Genomic DNA, 19,698 nt, shown 5'->3' on the forward strand with positions numbered 1-19,698 from the left:
CTGCTATCAGGTCAGTGCAGAGAGACAAGCTAGCTGCAATCAGGTCAGTGCAGAGAGACAAGCTAGCTGCAATCAGGTCAGTGCAGAGAGACAAGCTAGCTGCTATCAGGTCAGTGCAGAGAGACAAGCTAGCTGCAATCAGGTCAGTGCAGAGAGACAAGCTAGCTGCTATCAGGTCAGTGAAGAGAGACAAGCTAGCTGCTATCAGGTCAGTGCAGAGAGACAAGCTAGCTGCAATCAGGTCAGTGCAGCGAGACAAGCTAGCTGCTATCAGGTCAGTGCAGAGAGACAAGCTAGCTGCAATCAGGTCAGTGCAGAGAGACAAGCTAGCTGCTATCAGGTCAGTGCAGAGAGACAAGCTAGCTGCTATCAGGTCAGTGCAGAGAGACAAGCTAGCTGCAATCAGGTCAGTGCAGAGAGACAAGCTAGCTGCTATCAGGTCAGTGCAGAGAGACAAGCTAGCTGCAATCAGGTCAGTGCAGAGAGACGAGCTAGCTGCTATAAGGTCAGTGCAGAGAGACAAGCTAGCTGCTATCAGGTCAGTGCAGAGAGACAAGCTAGCTGCTATCAGGTCAGTGCAGAGAGACAAGCTAGCTGCAATCAGGCCAGTGCAGAGAGACAAGCTAGCTGCTATCAGGTCAGTGCAGAGAGACAAGCTAGCTGCAATCAGGTCAGTGCAGAGAGACAAGCTAGCTGCAAGCAGGTCAGTGCAGAGAGACAAGCTAGCTGCTATCAGGTCAGTGCAGAGAGACAAGCTAGCTGCAATCAGGTCAGTGCAGAGAGACAAGCTAGCTGCTATCAGGTCAGTGTGGGACAAGTGGGTGGACCACCTTCCCCTGTTTTACAACCCTGGGCCCAAAGTTACTGTTGATGAGCAGCTTATGCCATTTATGCCGTCTCTAGAGACAGCAGGAGCGGTAGAGATACTCTCAATGATCGGCTATGAAAAGCCAACTGACATTTACTCCTGAGGTGCTGACTTGCTGCACCCTCGACAACTACTGTGACTATTATTATTTGACCATGCTGGTCATTTATGAATATTTGAACATCTTGGCCATGTTCTGTTATAATCTCCTAGATTGTCGCCGGTAGCAACAAGAAGAAGCACTGCGATGTGTGTGAACCCAAGAAGGACAGGAAGACACAGTACACATGGATCAAGGGCAAGAAATACATCTGGAACATTTGGAACTCTGTTCCTCATGTGGTGTGTGGTGTGTGGTGTGTGTTGTGTGTGGTGTGTGGTGTGTGGTGTGTGGTGTGTGTGGTGTGTGGTGTGTGGTGTGGGGTGTGTGGTGTGGGGTGTGTGGTGTGTAGTGTGTAGTGTGTGGTATGTGGTGTGTGGTGTGTGTGGTGTGTGGTGTGTGGTGTGTAGACCAGCCTTAACTTGTGTTCAACGGGGCTAATTTATCATACCCATAAAATACTCTATGTAAAATGTGTCCTTCTAATTTGTTCAGTTCAAAGCAATAAACATCAGTAGTGATGAAAACCTTGTTTCATATATATTTGTTCAAGATTAACATTATTTATTCCACGCATGTCTTGCTTATAATGGATTTTTACTGACAATCACATTTTATAAAATAAAATAAATGAATTGCGCCTTTATTGATAAATGTGATCTAGCAGAGGTAAATGGCAAATATTAACCAAATATTAACTAAGTATTAAGTATGAAATATTTTTATATAAATTGTTAAGACTGTATTGTTTTATAAACCCAATAATGTTGTGCGTCCATCAGACCCGCGAACATTGGGTAAATAACAAAAACACGAACACCACACAAGGATTACACCGTTTTATAAGTGGATTTTTGTTTTGGCGTTATTACACTACTATAAACATATGCAACGCCCCAGTCAGACGTGATCGGATCTCGAGTAGCCAGAAGTGCGAGTCCATTCCTACGAAAGTAGGTCCGCTGCGGAGTTTCCATTTAAACGAGACTCAGGACAGAACTTTGGAGAGTGGTCGCCAGACTTCAGATCACACTGCAAACTCTGCTCAACCTCGCATTCTGTTTAACAGCGGGACTCGCAGCATTCGACTTGATTTAAAATACGGGGATCAAACCTACTGATATATAAAGGGTGTAAGTTTGATTTTTTTCTCTCTCTGAAATAATTTATTACAGTTGAATAACGTTGTTATATTACAGTAAACCTTCCAACCTGGAACCTATACATTCTAATGCCGTATTAGTTTATCATACTGTTTTTCTTTTTAAATACGCGTGGAATCAAAACGTTCCGTCGGATCTTCATTAATTGAGTTGACGTGTAAAATGATTCATACCAGGCTATGTCTATGTACAATTTTCAGTCTGAATCTACACTTCAAAAAGGGGATTGATTGACTGATGACCATAAAGCCATGCACGTGACACCGGTCATTTTCATCTGTGGTAAGTAGCCTCTGCGCTGAGCCTTTGAAGGCAATTAACATTTTCCTATGCCAACCAGAGGCCTAATGATGCAATGAAAACGGTGTGGGTTGTAAACTGCCGTGTAATTTATACTGTTAACTATATGTGTTGTGAACTTGCGATGCAGAATTTAAAGGTTAAAATCACAGAAAAATGTGGGTACCTCAAGCATCCAGAATTGAAAGATCAGATCTACAGATAGACTACTATAGCCTACATGGATGAAGGACGGGACAGAGGGAGGCAGAGGGTTGTGTTTACTGTCTCCAGCTCTGAGACAAGATGCCTTGTTTTTTTTTGGGGGGGGGGGGGTCCCCATTCCCCTCCTTAGGGGTCACTTCTCAGTTCACAGTTGGGCCACTGTCCTTGATGGTAAATTCCCCTGTCTTCCTGGGTAGTGTTGGAGAGGTGTCTGGGTGGGACTTTGTGCTTTGGGGAGGCTAACCATCAACTCTGTTTGTTGTTTATGGTTCTCCTAAAACAGCCCAGCTGAATCCACAAATGTAGCCAGTCCACCTCATCAACAATGTTGTTGTTACAGCATCACAGGGTGTGTGGGTTGGGGGAGGGTGGGGTTATTTAATCCGAGGCTGGGGACTGGTCTTTGTTTAAAGGGTTCTACTTGTGAGTGTAGTCTATCCGGCAGTCTGTCATTATAGAGATACAGAGTGATCTCTTCAGAACCCTGACGCCTCTGTGTGTGACCTCTGGAGGTCAGGGTTCATTTCCATCTCCTCACATCATTGGGCCAGACTAGGTTAATTACTTTTCATGTGTTGGGTGAAAGGGACTGGCTGATCAGATGGACAAAGCTCAGCTCTTCTCGCTCTCTCCTCTTCTCTCCTCCCCCTCCTCCTCAGAAGATGCTAGAGGATGGCGAGAGCTGGGGATTGTAAAGAGCAGTGGGTGTATCTATTTTCTATAGGTTGTTGACAGCCGAGGCTCCTGTCTCACACTCGAAATGTAACTGGTCTTCATTGGGTCATTTGTGTCACAGTGGTCTCCCCCAGGCATTGTGGGAAAGCCTTGCAGGTGATTCTGCACGTGAGCCCCCACTGTAGTGATTAGTAGACGGGGAACAGCAGCTGTGTTAAGAAAGATGGTGAACAGGGACCTTCTTTACTGTGGAGTGAAAGGAGAGAAGAAAAGACTGAACAAACTGTTCTTTTGTGAATAAATCTCCCTCTGAAAGAATGTACGTTGGTGACGAGTGTTCAGGCTTACATGAAAGAGGACAGAAGCATTCCTTATAGAACTAAAGCCTCTGTGACATAGCTTTCTTCCAGTCTCCCGGAGCACCGGTGTGCTTTTTGTGTGCAGGTGAAGGACAGGTACAGGCTGGTGCCCAGTGTTGGGAGGCCCTCTGTGAACGGAGACTCCGGAACTCGTGGATTCAAGAACAATGGGCCAGTTAAAGCCAACCACAGAAACCAGACGGAGAGGGGGAGAGAGAGAGGAGGGGAGAGGGGGGTTATGAGAGAGAAGAAGAGTGGTGGGCAGGGACTTTTCTCTGCGAAAAAGGGAAGATGAGGAGGAGGATGATGAGGGGGGGACGATGAGGAGGAGGATGAGGAGATGTTCACTCTAATAACAAGAGTGGCATTGGCACTTGTGGTATCATGTTTAACCTGACCCCACTGTACTTGATAGGGTCATATATCTTAGGTTAACACAGTACCTATTGTGAACTGTGTTTTGGGGCTTGTATTTCATGGTTGTCAGGGTCAAGTTGACGTCGAGTATAACAAAGTAAGTGCACTTGAAGTTAAGAGTGAAAACACAATGCGTCAGGTGAAAGTTGGGTTTGTTTCCTACCAGTTGTCACTTGAAACAGTGGATGAATGAAGGTTACAATATATATATTTTTTCTATCTCAGCCTTTTTGTCTCCGCTGATTGATGGCCATAGCACCATAGCCCTGTCATGTATGTTACAACCATATCAGATCATACATGCTCCTCAGGCTTTAACCACAGTTGAACCCCCTCACACAGTCGAACCCCCACACAGTTGAACCCCCTCACACAGTTGAACCCCCTCACACAGTTGAACCCCCTCACACAGTTGAACCCCCACACAGTTGAACCCCCTCACACAGTTGAACCCCCTCACACAGTTGAACCCCCCCACACAGTTGAACCCCCCCACACAGTTGAACCCCCTCACACAGTTGAACCCCCTCACACAGTTGAACCCCCCCACACAGTTCAATCAATCAATCAATCAAATTGTATTTATATAGCCCTTCGTACATCAGCTGATATCTCAAAGTGCTGTACAGAAACCCAGCCTAAAACCCCAAACAGCAAGCAATGCAGGTGTAGAAGCACGGTGGCTAGGAAAAACTCCCTAGAAAGGCCAAAACCTAGGAAGAAACCTAGAGGGGAACCGGGCTATGTGGGGTGGCCAGTCCTCTTCTGGCTGTGCCGGGTGGAGATTATAACAGAACATGGCCAAGAACATGGCCAAGATGTTCAAATGTTCATGACCAGCATGGTCGAATAATAACAAGGCAGAACAGTTGAAACTGGAGCAGCAGCACAGTCAGGTGGACTGGGGACAGCAAGGAGTCATCATGTCAGGTCGTCCTGGGGCACGGTCCTTGGGCTCAAGTCCTCCGAGAGAGAGAAAGAAAGAGAGAATTTGAGAGTTGAACAGTTGAACCCCCACACAGTTGAACCCCCACACAGTTGAACCCCCTCACACAGTTGAACCCCTCACACAGTTGAACCCCTCACACACAGTTGAACCCCCACACAGTTGAACCCCTCACACAGTTGAACCCCCCACACAGTTGAACCCCTCACACAGTTGAACCCCCTCACACAGTTTAACCCCCTCACACAGTTGAACCCCCCCCCCCACACAGTTGAACCCCCTCACACAGTTGAACCCCCACACAGTTGAACCCCCCACACACAGTTGAACCCCCACACAGTTGAACCCCCTCACACAGTTGAACCCCTCACACAGTTGAACCCCTCACACAGTTGAACCCCCACACAGTTGAACCCCTCACACAGTTGAACCCCCCACACAGTTGAACCCCTCACACAGTTGAACCCCCCACACAGTTGAACCCCTCACACAGTTGAACCCCCCACACAGTTGAACCCCCTCACACAGTTGAACCCCTCACACAGTTGAACCCCCTCACACAGTTGAACCCCCCCACACAGTTGAATCCCCTCACACAGTTGAACCCCTCACACAGTTGAACCCCCCACACACAGTTGAACCCCCCACACAGTTGAACCCCCCACACACAGTTGAACCCCCCACACAGTTGAACCCCCTCACACAGTTGAACCCCCCACACAGTTGAACCCCCCACACACAGTTGAACCCCCACACAGTTGAACCCCTCACACAGTTGAACCCCTCACACAGTTGAACCCCCTCACACAGTTGAACCCCCACACAGTTGAACCCCCTCACACAGTTGAACCCCTCACACAGTTGAACCCCCTCACACAGTTGAACCCCCCACACAGTTGAACCCCTCACACAGTTGAACCCCCTCACACAGTTGAACCCCTCACACAGTTGAACCCCCCACACAGTTGAATCCCCTCACACAGTTGAACCCCCCCTCACACAGTTGAACCCCCCACACACAGTTGAACCCCCACACAGTTGAACCCCCCCACACACAGTTGAACCCCCCACACAGTTGAACCCCCACACACAGTTGAACCCCCACACACAGTTGAACCCTCTCACACAGTTGAACCCCCTCACACAGTTGAACCCCCCCACACAGTTGAACCCACTCACACAGTTGAACCCCCTCACACAGTTGAACCCCCACACACAGTTGAACCCCCTCACACAGTTGAACCCCCACACACAGTTGAACCCCCACACACAGTTGAACCCCCCCACACAGTTGAACCCCCACACACAGTTGAACCCCCACACACAGTTGAACCCCCACACACAGTTGAACCCCTCACACAGTTGAACCCCCTCACACAGTTGAACCCCCCCACACAGTTGAACCCACTCACACAGTTGAAACCCCTCACACAGTTGAACCCCCTCACACAGTTGAACCCCCACACACAGTTGAACCCCCACACACAGTTGAACCCCCTCACACAGTTGAACCCCCTCACACAGTTGAACCCCCCCACACAGTTGAACCCCCTCACACAGTTGAACCCCCCCACACAGTTGAACCCACTCACACAGTTGAAACCCCTCACACAGTTGAACCCCCTCACACAGTTGAACCCCCACACACAGTTGAACCCCCACACACAGTTGAACCCCCACACACAGTTGAACCCCCTCACACAGTTGAACCCCTCACACAGTTGAACCCCCCACACAGTTGAACCCCCTCACAGTTGAACCCCCACACACAGTTGAACCCCCCCACACAGTGTTCCAATTAGCTGTTTCTCTACTGTCTGCCTGTCTTCTTGGAAAGAGGCACTTCCTCTACTTAGTCTGATGGGCTGCTTTCTGGTCTACTCTCACTGTAAGAAATATAACAGACAAGGCCCAGGGAGGGGAGGAGAAAGCCTGGACTGTGTTGTCCCTCCAGGCCTGCCCAGCTTCTGCCTCTTTATCACACTGCTGTATGCATCTACAACCAAGCTCTATCGTATGATGATAGGCTCCGTCATACGTCTTAAATACACCTGTATATACACCTGTATTTAAGAGTGGACAAGTCGTTCATTATGGAGCCTGAGAGGGATGGTCAGTCCACTGACACCCTCCCCCGTCCTCCCTCTCACTGCACACAGTCTCCACTGCTTCAGTTCTAATATCAAGGGACAGATGGTTGCCTAATAAAACACTCACCTTTAAACCCCAACGAGCTGTTTCGTGTGGTCATAAAGACGGGTCGGTTGCTCACCTGTAATTGACTGGTATATAGATACCCCCATAGGGAGCGTTAAGCTAGCAGATTTAGTTTGGTGTTACAGGTGAAGAGTAATTCCAGAACGCTATATATCCATTTTCAGAAATGTTGGTAAATTAGCTTTTTGTGTTGAAAGAACTTATGAAAGAGATTGGTGTTTTTTTTCTCACTATTTAATCATTGCATGGGGTTGTTCAATGATAGACATGTATTTGTTCAAAATCCATCACTTGATGGTTTCATTTCAGAGAGACAAATAATCATGTTATTTTGTAAAATGCTATACATCTGCCTCACTCTTAGAGAAAGCAGTACTGCTTCATTTTACACGTTAAAATGTCATGTAAATGTAACTTGACTGGTACTGTATATTTATTCTTAATAATTCAATACAGTAATATGATATCTGTATGTAAAACATTTAAAACATTTTTTTGTCATTTAGCAGATGTTCTCATCAAGAGTTACTTACAATAAGTCTATTTATCTTAAATGAGAAGTTTATTTATCTTAAAGGAGAAGTTTATTTATCTTAAAGGAGAAGTCTATTTATCTTAAAGGAGAAGTTTATTTATCTTAAAGGAGAAGTGTATTTATCTTAAAGGAGAAGTCTATTTATCTTAAAGGAGAAGTTTATTTATCTTAAAGGAGAAGTTTATTTATCTTAAAGGAGAAGTCTATTTATCTTAAAGGAGAAGTTTATTTATCTTAAAGGAGAAGTTTATTTATCTTAAAGGAGAAGTTTATTTATCTTAAAGGAGAAGTTTATTTATCTTAAAGGAGAAGTCTATTTATCTTAAAGGAGAAGTTTATTTATCTTAAAGGAGAAGTTTATTTATCTTAAAGGAGAAGTCTATTTATCTTAAAGGAGAAGTTTATTTATCTTAAAGGAGAAGTGTATTTATCTTAAAGGAGAAGTTTATTTATCTTAAAGGAGAAGTCTATTTATCTTAAAGGAGAAGTTTATTTATCTTAAAGGAGAAGTTTATTTATCTTAAAGGAGAAGTTTGTTTATCTTAAAGGAGAAGTCTATTTATCTTAAAGGAGAAGTTTATTTATCTTAAAGGAGAAGTTTATTTATCTTAAAGGAGAAGTTTATTTATCTTAAAGGAGAAGTCTATTTATCTTAAAGGAGAAGTTTATTTATCTTAAAGGAGAAGTTTATCCAAAATCCAGAAACTCCAAATTGATTCCATACATTGAAACTCTTGTCAGTGGAGTCTACACTCTGCCCCTCTCTCTCCCTGTAGTGCTGTACTGAAAGCTGTAAAAAACAGATCACGTAACTCGTAACATTGCTGGATGTAGGCCGTCACTCTGCTCCCGTTGCCAGTGAATTCATGATTCAGAAATCTGCGAATTGCAGCAGGGTAGCCAAGTGGTTAGACCGTTGGACTAGTAACCGGAAGCTGACAAGGTACAAATCTGTAATTCTGGCCCTGCACAGGCAGTTAACCCACTGTTCATAGGCTGTCATTGAAAATAAGAATTTGTTCTTAACTGACTTGCCTAGCTAAATAAAAAAAATATTGTTTTGTCAAAGTACTATTGGTTATGAGTCAGGAAATGTATATTTTTCCACCTTAAACAGCTGCGGTTAACTTCATGTCATTATTTCATGTAGCCGACTGCCACAGCAGTGGAGATGGGTAACAACTGAGCATGTGTGGGGAAAACCGTGCTACATAGGAACGTTACGATATGCCCTATATGGAACTTGATGTTAAGATGTAAATTCTCCTGCAGCCAACCTTACTTCACTGTGTGCACGTCAGCAACGATGCATATGAACAAGATATGCAATATGAAATTAAAAACAGTTATTGTGCTGACGTTGCTTCCAGAGGCAGTTTGGACCTCGGTAGTGAGTGTTGCAACCGAGGACAGACGTTTTTTATACGCTTCAGCAATCTGCGGTCCCGTTCTGTGAGCTTGTGCGGCCTACCACTTCGCAGCTGAGCCGTTGTTGCTCCTAGATGTTTCCACGTCACAATAACAGCACTTACAGTTGAACAGGGCAGCTTTAGCAAACTGACAAACGGACTTGTTAGAAAGGTGGCATCCTATGACGGTGTCATGTTGAAAGTCACTGTGCTCTTCAGTAAGGTCATTCTAGTGCCAGTGTTTGTCTATGGAGATTGCATGGCAGTGTGCTCTGTTTTATACACCGGTCAGCAACGGGTGTGGCTGAAATAACTGAATCCACTCATTTGAAGGTGAGTCCACATACGTTTGTATATATAGTAATATAATATAATAATAATAATAATAATAATAATAATAATAATAAGTGTATAGTGTATATAGTGTATGTAGCCTAGACTGATTCTTGAAGTTGGAGGTGCTCTTATTATGTTATTACCATTGCACCTTGACATGTAGACATAGCTGGGATACTCTACAGGTTGACACATGAACCCTATGTATTTATGATCGGGGATAAATAAAAGGTTAGATCACTCGTTAGATAACTGTCCGTTTGGCCCAGCTGGAACAGGGGTGTGTCTCCAATTCATTTTTGGAATACCGAATATTTATTTAAAAAATATATATATCTCTCAGGAAACCAGAGTTTATGTGATTCCTGTAATATTTATGAAGGACATTGTAAACAAGGATGGTACAATTGTGTCACACACGCTTGTAACAGTGTATGGAGGTGTATGCTCAATACCAAATGATAAAAACACTCATCTCAGCCTTACCATAAAATTGGAAGAAAAATTGAATTAGTCTGTCACCCATTGAAAATCTATCTAGCAGTAGAAGTATTGTTGTCTGTTAGTTTACACCAATCAGTGTAGGGTTGGGGGAAAAATGTCAATACATAAAAATGCAGACAATTAAATTGATAGAATCCTGTACTTGACCTGTATGGTTGGAGCTGTCTGGTTGGTGTTGGTGAGGCAGGAAGCAGATGTGTCACGTTCTGACCATAGTTATTGTGTGTTTTCTTTGTTTTAGAGTTGGTCAGGACGTGAGCTGAGTGGGCATTCTATGTTGTGTGTCTAGTTTTCACGTTTCTATGTTTGGCCTGATATGGTTCTCAATCAGAGGCGGATGTTAGTAATTGTCTCTGATTGGGAACCATATTTAGGTAGCCTGTTTTGTGTTGGGTTTTGTGGGTGGTTGTTTCCTGTCTTTGTGTCTATGCACCAGATGGGACTGTTTTGGTTTTCGCCACATTTGTTGTTTTGGTATTTTGTATGGTTCATGTTTATTGTCTTTATTAAACATGTTGAACTCTAACGATGCTGCGCTTTGGTCCTCTCCTTCGTCCACAGAAGAAAACCGTTACAAGAAGACCTAGTGCAGGGTTTTTATTTTAAGGCTCTTGGAGAAGGTGCAGGTATTTACAAAATGTACAAATCATCCAACAAGATGCCAAACCAGGCTGAAAGTAAATATTTTATTTTTATTTTTTTTAACTAGTCAAATGAATATAAAGACTGAAGATCAGTCTGGCTAGCCCCTTAGGGCTCAGAACAACCCTAACTAACCCACGCAGAGCCAGGCGGCCATCTTCCACTCCCATAAAGCTCTACACCTGAGTATACAGTATATACCCTGGCAGAGACCAGGTGACAGGAAACACTTGTATTAATATAAAACACTGTCAAACTAAGCCAATAAACACTTAGCAAGTAAACAACAATACAATAACAGTTTAGATACTATAACCTGTATGATACAGACATATATAGAATACTTTTAAAAGAGCTGGACTAGAGCAGAAACTCTTTCACCCCAATTAGTACCCCAATTAGTAACGGAATGTCCCTTAATGAGCAGACCATGGCCCCGGTGCGCTTGGTGGCCACGCCCCCGGTGCGCTTGGTGGCCACGCCCCCGGTGCGCTTGGTGGCCACGCCCCTTCACATGCTACAAGACAGATCTCACACTAACATTTGTAAGTGCTGCTTCAGACTGGCAAATAAGTACTGCTTTAAACTGGAAAATACTACAGATTTAGACTGGAAAATAGTACTGCTTTAGACTGGAAAATACTACAGATTTAAACTGGAAAATAGTACAGATTTAGACTGGAAAATAGTACTGCTTTAAACTGGCAAATAGTACTGCTTTAGACTCAAATAGTACTGCTTTAGGCTGACAAATAGTACTGCTTTAGACTGGAAAATACTACAGATTTAGACTGGAAAATAGTACTGCTTTAAACTGGCAAATAGTACTGCTTTAGACTCAAATAGTACTGCTTTAGGCTGACAAATAGTACTGCTTTAGACTGGAAAATACTACAGATTTAGACTGGAAAATAGTACAGATTTAGACTGGCAAATAGTACTGCTTTAGACTGGCAAATAGTACTGCTTTAAACTGGCAAATAGTAATGTTTTAAACTGACAAATAGTACTGCTCTAGACTGGCAAATAGTACTGCTTTAGACTGGCAAATAGTACTGCTTTAGACTGGCAAATAGTACTGCTTTAGGCTGACAAATAGTACTGCTCTAGACTGGCAAATAGTACTGCTTTAGGCTGACAAATAGTACTGCTCTAGACTGGCAAATAGTACTGCATTAGGCTGACAAATAGTACTGCTCTAGACTGGCAAATAGTACTGCTTTAGGCTGACAAATAGTACTGCTCTAGACTGGCAAATAGTACTGCTTTAGACTGGCAAATAGTACTGCTTTAGACTGGCAAATAATACTTTAGACAAGCAACACAACCAACACACTTTCTGATTTACTTCTCATGTCTTCTGTCATTTATATTCAATGTTTATAAATTGATCAAGTACAGGTAACAAGGTGAGGTGACCAAGCAATTATATCTCCAGGTATACTGTGATAATGGGACTAGTGCGTGCAGTTTGAAGGATGTTGCTAACTAACTCTAAGCGCAATTGCTAAGTTCCAGTCATTGCCCAAATGCTCGTTAGCATCGTCTTGCGAAACTACCTCGAACTTCCTTCATACTAGACAACAGAGACATACAAATGGTGTCCACAAGTTCTTTTGACTCTGGGGAAGTAAATAAAGGATCTCTTTGCCAAAATCCCAAAGTATCCCTTTAAAATAGCTAGGTGAGAAAATATAACAAATATAACAGTCAAATATACAGAATGTGAACATTCCATTCCGGCTAAACAATAAATATAGCGTTTAGCAAAAAACACATTTTCATACACATCTAAAACATTTAAATAAAACATCTGGCAACGGTAATTCTTTACAAACACATGACGGTACCCAAAAGCGATCCTTTCTGATGAAAAAACACACATTTGGAAAAACTGGTGGATGTAGTGTTTTGGAAATAAACTTTATATTGATAGGTGAAATTGTGAACATGTGGCCAGAAGGTGTTGCAGTCATCTGTAAGTGAGATGTCTTACCTCTTCCTTGTTTCATTACTCATCTCTAGTGATACCTGGAGGGAAATGACAGGAAGTGTCTGGCTTATCCAGGTCATCTCTCTGGGTCCCAAGGGACAGGAAAGGTCAGCTGCTGGTCTTGGTTCAACTGAAATGGAAAGAAAAATGACTTCCTACCATCAGACATATGAACGGAGGCATGCTCAGGCAGTCAGTACACACACACACACACACACACACACACACACACACACACACACACACACACACACACACACACACACACACACACACACACACACACACACACACACACACACACACACACACACACACACACACACACACACACACACACACACACACACACACACACACACACACACACACGTTTTTCTGTGTATGTATTTCCATTTAAAATCATATTTCCCCTAAATCTTACCCGAGCCTTAACCCCTAACCCTAAATCTTACACTAGCCTTAACCCCTAACCCTAAATCTTACCCGAGCCTTAACCCCTAACCCTAAATCTTACCCTAGCCTTAACCCCTAACCCTAAATCTTACCCGAGCCTTAACCCCTAACCCTAAATCTTACACTAGCCTTAACCCCTAACCCTAAATCTTACCCTAGCCTTAACCCCTGACCCTAAATCTTACACTAGCCTTAACCCCTAACCCTAAATCTTACACTAGCCTTAACCCCTAACCCTAAATCTTACCCTAGCCTTAACCCCTGACCCTAAATCTTACCCGAGCCTTAACCCCTAACCCTAAATCTTACCCTAGCCTTAACCCCTAACCCTAAATCTTACCCGAGCCTTAACCCCTAACCCTAAATCTTACCCTAGCCTTAACCCCTAACCCTAAATCTTACCCTAGCCTTAACCCCTAACCCTAAATCTTACCCTAGCCTTAACCCCTAACCCTAAATCTTACCATAGCCTTAACCCCTAACCCTAACGTAATTCTAACCCTAATTGTAACCTTAAAATAGCCTTTGTCCTCATTGGGACCTGATAAATGTTCTTTGTTTAACTATCCTTGAGACGGATTTTAGGTCCCCACAAGGATAGAAGAACCGACTAATACACACACACACACACACACACACACACACACACACACACACACACACACACACACACACACACACACACACACACACACACACACACACACACACACACACACACACACACACACACACACACACACACACACACACACACACTCACACACACACAGAGAGAACAGACTTATCCCTAATCTCAAGGTTATTTGGAGATTGTACATTAAATCAATTTAAATACCAGACAGATTTACACAAAAGTCTTTGATTGTGTCTCTGATAAAATGTATCAGGAAAATGGAGTGCACTTGGAGTATAACACAATTACAAATCCCCTGTGTGCTTTCTAAGTAGAAACACATGTGTGATTAGTTTGGGGCGGCAGGTTAGAGCGTTGGGCCAGTAACCGAAAGGTTGCTCAATCGAATCCCTGACAAGGTAAACATCTGTCGTTCTGCCAGGTAACCCACTGTTCCTAGGTCGTCATTATAAATAAGAATTTGTTCTTAACAAACTTTCCTAGTTAAAAAAAGCACTTTTAAAAATTTTTTAGCTAATGTCTGGCTCCAGTGAAGGATTTGAGTGAATCTCCATCCGTTACTCCAGCTGGTGAAAGAGCAAACGGAAATCACTAGTCAATAAATCAAACCCACAGCTACTTGACTGGCTGGCTGCAGCCAACATCTGCTGCACATGTAAGTGTCTGACTGCCCACGTAGACTTACACTGAATAATAGCATGGCCAGGGGCTGGTGACTGAACAGATCTGGGACTTGGGAGGACCAAAGGGCATAGGAGGTATGGCAACGGTCCGGGGCTGAAACAGGACTCTGGAGACCAGAGTGGAAGAACCAGGGTGATTTACACTCAGCAGGAGCAGATGCTTCCCTGTGGCAGGACTCGTTACTCTTAGCGACTGGATAAGTAACTAGTAACCCCCCCCCAGAGGAATCACCATCTACATGGAGATTCCCAGGATTCCATGCTGGAAGGGAGGAGAGGAAGGAGGAGAGAGGCGCTTTACTCTGGATGTGGGAGTGGATGGCTCTTTAGAAGAGACCAGAGAGAGAGGGGAGGGAGGAGAGAGAGACCAGAGAGAGAGGGGAGGGAGGAGAGGGAGAGACCAGAGAGAGGGGAGGGAGGAGAGAGAGAGACCAGAGAGAGAGGTGATGGAGGAGAGATAGAGATCAGAGAGAGAGGTGAGGGATAAGAGAGAGAGACCAGAGAGAGAGGGGAGGGAGGACAGAGAGAGAGACCAGAGAGAGAGGGGAGGGAGGACAGAGAGAGAGACCAGAGAGAGAGGGGAACTAGCCTCCTGCCCTGTGGAGGCTAGTTTGACTTTCTGCTGCCCTGTGGAGGCTAGTTTGACTTTCTCCTGCCCCGTGGAGGCTAGTTTGACTTTCTCCTGCCCTGTGGAGGCTAGTTTGACTTTCTGCTGCCCTGTGGAGGCTAGTTTGACTTTCTGCTGCCCTGTGGAGGCTAGTTTGACTTTCTCCCGCCCTGTGGAGGCTAGTTTGACTTTCTGCTGCCCCGTGGAGGCTAGTTTGACTTTCTCCTGCCCCGTGGAGGCTAGTTTGACTTTCTGCTGCCCTGTGGAGGCTAGTTTGACTTTCTGCTGCCCCGTGGAGGCTAGTTTGACTTTCTGCTGCCCTGTGGAGGCTAGTTTGACTTTCTCCTGCCCCGTGGAGGCTAGTTTGACTTTCTCCTGCCCCGTGGAGGCTAGTTTGACTTTCTGCTGCCCTGTGGAGGCTAGTTTGACTTTCTGCTGCCCTGTGGAGGCTAGTTTGACTTTCTCTTGCCCCGTGGAGGCTAGTTTGACTTTCTGCTGCCTTGTGGAGGCTAGTTTGACTTTCTGCTGCCCTGTGGAGGCTAGTTTGACTTTCTGCTGCCCTGTGGAGGCTAGTTTTACTTTCTCCTGCCCTGTGGAGGCTAGTTTGACTTTCTGCTGCCCTGTGGAGGCTAGTTTGACTTTCTGCTGCCCCGTGGAGGCTAGTTTGACTTTCTGCTGCCCCGTGGAGGCTAGTTTGACTTTCTGCTGCCCTGTGGAGGCTAGTTTGACTTCCTCCTGCCCCGTGGAGGCTAGTTTGACTTTCTCCTGCCCTGTGGAGGCTAGTTTGACTTTCTCCTGCCCTGTGGAGGCTAGTTTGACTTTCTGCTGCCCTGTGGAGGCTAGTTTGACTTTCTCCTGCCCCGTGGAGGCTAGTTTGACTTTCTCCTGCCCCGTGGAGGCTAGTTTGACTTTCTGCTGCCCTGTGGAGGCTAGTTTGACTTTCTGCTGCCCTGTGGAGGCTAGTTTGACTTTCTGCTGCCCCGTGGAGGCTAGTTTGACTTTCTCCTGCCCCGTGGAGGCTAGTTTGACTTTCTGCTGCCCTGTGGAGGCTAGTTTGACTTTCTGCTGCCCCGTGGAGGCTAGTTTGACTTTCTGCTGCCCCGTGGAGGCTAGTTTGACTTTCTGCTGCCCTGTGGAGGCTAGTTTGACTTTCTCCTGCCCCGTGGAGGCTAGTTTGACTTTCTGCTGCCTTGTGGAGGCTAGTTTGACTTTCTGCTGCCCTGTGGAGGCTAGTTTGACTTTCTGCTGCCCTGTGGAGGCTAGTTTTACTTTCTCCTGCCCTGTGGAGGCTAGTTTGACTTTCTGCTGCCCTGTGGAGGCTAGTTTGACTTTCTGCTGCCCTGTGGAGGCTAGTTTGACTTTCTGCTGCCCCGTGGAGGCTAGTTTGACTTTCTGCTGCCCTGTGGAGGCTAGTTTGACTTTCTGCTGCCCTGTGGAGGCTAGTTTGACTTCCTCCTGCCCCGTGGAGGCTAGTTTGACTTTCTCCTGCCCTGTGGAGGCTAGTTTGACTTTCTCCTGCCCTGTGGAGGCTAGTTTGACTTTCTGCTGCCCTGTGGAGGCTAGTTTGACTTTCTACTGCCCTGTGGAGGCTAGTTTGACTTCCTCCTGCCCCGTGGAGGCTAGTTTGACTTTCTGCTGCCCTGTGGAGGCTAGTTTGACTTTCTGCTGCCCTGTGGAGGCTAGTTTGACTTTCTCCTGCCCTGTGGAGGCTAGTTTGACTTTCTGCTGCCCTGTGGAGGCTAGTTTGACTTTCTCCCGCCCTGTGGAGGCTAGTTTGACTTTCTGCTGCCCCGTGGAGGCTAGTTTGACTTTCTCCTGCCCCGTGGAGGCTAGTTTGACTTTCTGCTGCCCTGTGGAGGCTAGTTTGACTTTCTGCTGCCCCGTGGAGGCTAGTTTGACTTTCTGCTGCCCTGTGGAGGCTAGTTTGACTTTCTCCTGCCCCGTGGAGGCTAGTTTGACTTTCTCCTGCCCCGTGGAGGCTAGTTTGACTTTCTGCTGCCCTGTGGAGGCTAGTTTGACTTTCTGCTGCCCTGTGGAGGCTAGTTTGACTTTCTCTTGCCCCGTGGAGGCTAGTTTGACTTTCTGCTGCCTTGTGGAGGCTAGTTTGACTTTCTGCTGCCCTGTGGAGGCTAGTTTGACTTTCTGCTGCCCTGTGGAGGCTAGTTTTACTTTCTCCTGCCCTGTGGAGGCTAGTTTGACTTTCTGCTGCCCTGTGGAGGCTAGTTTGACTTTCTGCTGCCCTCTGGAGGCTAGTTTGACTTTCTGCTGCCCCGTGGAGGCTAGTTTGACTTTCTGCTGCCCCGTGGAGGCTAGTTTGACTTTCTGCTGCCCTGTGGAGGCTAGTTTGACTTCCTCCTGCCCCGTGGAGGCTAGTTTGACTTTCTCCTGCCCTGTGGAGGCTAGTTTGACTTTCTCCTGCCCTGTGGAGGCTAGTTTGACTTTCTGCTGCCCTGTGGAGGCTAGTTTGACTTTCTGCTGCCCCGTGGAGGCTAGTTTGACTTTCTCCTGCCCCGTGGAGGCTAGTTTGACTTTCTGCTGCCCTGTGGAGGCTAGTTTGACTTTCTGCTGCCCCGTGGAGGCTAGTTTGACTTTCTGCTGCCCCGTGGAGGCTAGTTTGACTTTCTGCTGCCCTGTGGAGGCTAGTTTGACTTTCTCCTGCCCCGTGGAGGCTAGTTTGACTTTCTGCTGCCTTGTGGAGGCTAGTTTGACTTTCTGCTGCCCTGTGGAGGCTAGTTTGACTTTCTGCTGCCCTGTGGAGGCTAGTTTTACTTTCTCCTGCCCTGTGGAGGCTAGTTTGACTTTCTGCTGCCCTGTGGAGGCTAGTTTGACTTTCTGCTGCCCTGTGGAGGCTAGTTTGACTTTCTGCTGCCCCGTGGAGGCTAGTTTGACTTTCTGCTGCCCTGTGGAGGCTAGTTTGACTTTCTGCTGCCCTGTGGAGGCTAGTTTGACTTCCTCCTGCCCCGTGGAGGCTAGTTTGACTTTCTCCTGCCCTGTGGAGGCTAGTTTGACTTTCTCCTGCCCTGTGGAGGCTAGTTTGACTTTCTGCTGCCCTGTGGAGGCTAGTTTGACTTTCTGCTGCCCTGTGGAGGCTAGTTTGACTTCCTCCTGCCCCGTGGAGGCTAGTTTGACTTTCTGCTGCCCTGTGGAGGCTAGTTTGACTTTCTGCTGCCCTGTGGAGGCTAGTTTGACTTTCTCCTGCCCTGTGGAGGCTAGTTTGACTTTCTGCTGCCCTGTGGAGGCTAGTTTGACTTTCTGCTGCCCTGTGGAGGCTAGTTTGACTTTCTCCTGCCCCGTGGAGGCTAGTTTGACTTTCTCCTGCCCTGTGGAGGCTAGTTTGACTTTCTGCTGCCCTGTGGAGGCTAGTTTGACTTTCTCCTGCCCCGTGGAGGCTAGTTTGACTTTCTGCTGCCCTGTGGAGGCTAGTTGGCTCTGTGCCAGTTCTATACTTCCCTGTGCTCTCTCAAAGCCACACCCACATTCAGGTCAGGAACAGGATGTCAAGCAGTGACGTTTGTCTGCAGCGCTACTCTTATTCTGTTTACTCAATTCTCACTCAAGCTGTGCCAAGAGCTCCAAATGCTGCCATCACCTAAAAACAAGTGTTCTAGATGTACTGTAGCGCCACCTCCATAGCTCTCTCTTTGGGGGGGTGCAATCTCCCTTTCATATTTTATGACTGTCTGTCTGTGTATGCGTGTACTGTATGGGATTGTGTTTGTCTTGGTGATTGGTTCCAGTGTTTACACCCAGGAAGGTGCTGACAGCAGATTCCTTTTCGTCTTTGTCACCCAGTCAGATTGGAATGTTTCTTCTTGATGTCACATCGCCATCCGCCCCCCTGTCTGTCTCCAAACACAACACAGTGACATGTCAAAGAGATCAGATCCCTGCTGCTCTCACCGTGGAGACAACGACTGGAGGCTTTTATTATCCTACTAGGAACACATAGTGCTAAACAACTTTATTGAAAGTTGAGGAAAAGTAGAAGAGACAGGACAGAGTGAGTCACCAGCTGACAGGCACAGCCGTCTATCCAGAGAGTGCCAGGACAGGCAGTGGGGTTTAGCACACACACACACACACGCACGCACGCACGCACGCACGCACGCACGCACGCACGCACGCACGCACACACACACACACACACACACACACACACACACACACACACACACACACACACACACACACACACACACACACACACACACACACACACAGAGAGAGAGAGACAGACACAGAGAGAGAGAGAGACAGACACAGAGAGAGAGAGAGACAGACACAGAGAGAGAGAGAGACAGACACAGAGAGACAGAGACAGACACAGAGAGAGAGAGAGACAGAGAGAGAGACAGAGAGAGAGACAGAGAGAGAGAGAGTACAGAGAGAGAGGAGAGAGTAAAGAGAGAAATGAGGTGAGAAAAGCCCATCTGGTCCAGGCCATTACAGGCAGATTAGCCGAGGGCAAGGCTGACTGCAGACCAGAGAGAATGCTGGGGAGCTGTTCAGTCTAAACTAATTACACTTGTTTTCGGAAGAGGTGGAAATAACTATTATTATACACATAATCAACCACATTAGCAGTGCAGAGTACATGTGCAGTTCAGTATAGTCCAGAGCAGAGGAGAGGAAACAATCACTAAAATG

General features: G+C 46.1%; 1 protein-coding gene across 1 annotated transcript in view; it reads left to right on the forward strand.

The window, feature by feature from the left end:
• Window positions 1-1,938: 1,938 nt before the first annotated feature.
• The window catches only part of LOC118375334 (laminin subunit beta-2-like), a 119,135-nt gene continuing 101,375 nt past the window's right edge, over window positions 1,939-19,698 (forward strand). The window contains exons 1-2 of the mRNA XM_052481679.1: window positions 1,939-2,101; window positions 2,332-2,413. Coding sequence (XP_052337639.1) covers window positions 2,383-2,413 — 31 coding nt within the window. The 5' untranslated portion in view covers window positions 1,939-2,101; window positions 2,332-2,382. The remainder of the gene's footprint in view (window positions 2,102-2,331; window positions 2,414-19,698) is intronic.

This window comes from Oncorhynchus keta, chromosome 27 (genome assembly GCF_023373465.1).
Source record: "Oncorhynchus keta strain PuntledgeMale-10-30-2019 chromosome 27, Oket_V2, whole genome shotgun sequence".
NCBI classification, from domain to species: domain Eukaryota; kingdom Metazoa; phylum Chordata; class Actinopteri; order Salmoniformes; family Salmonidae; genus Oncorhynchus; species Oncorhynchus keta.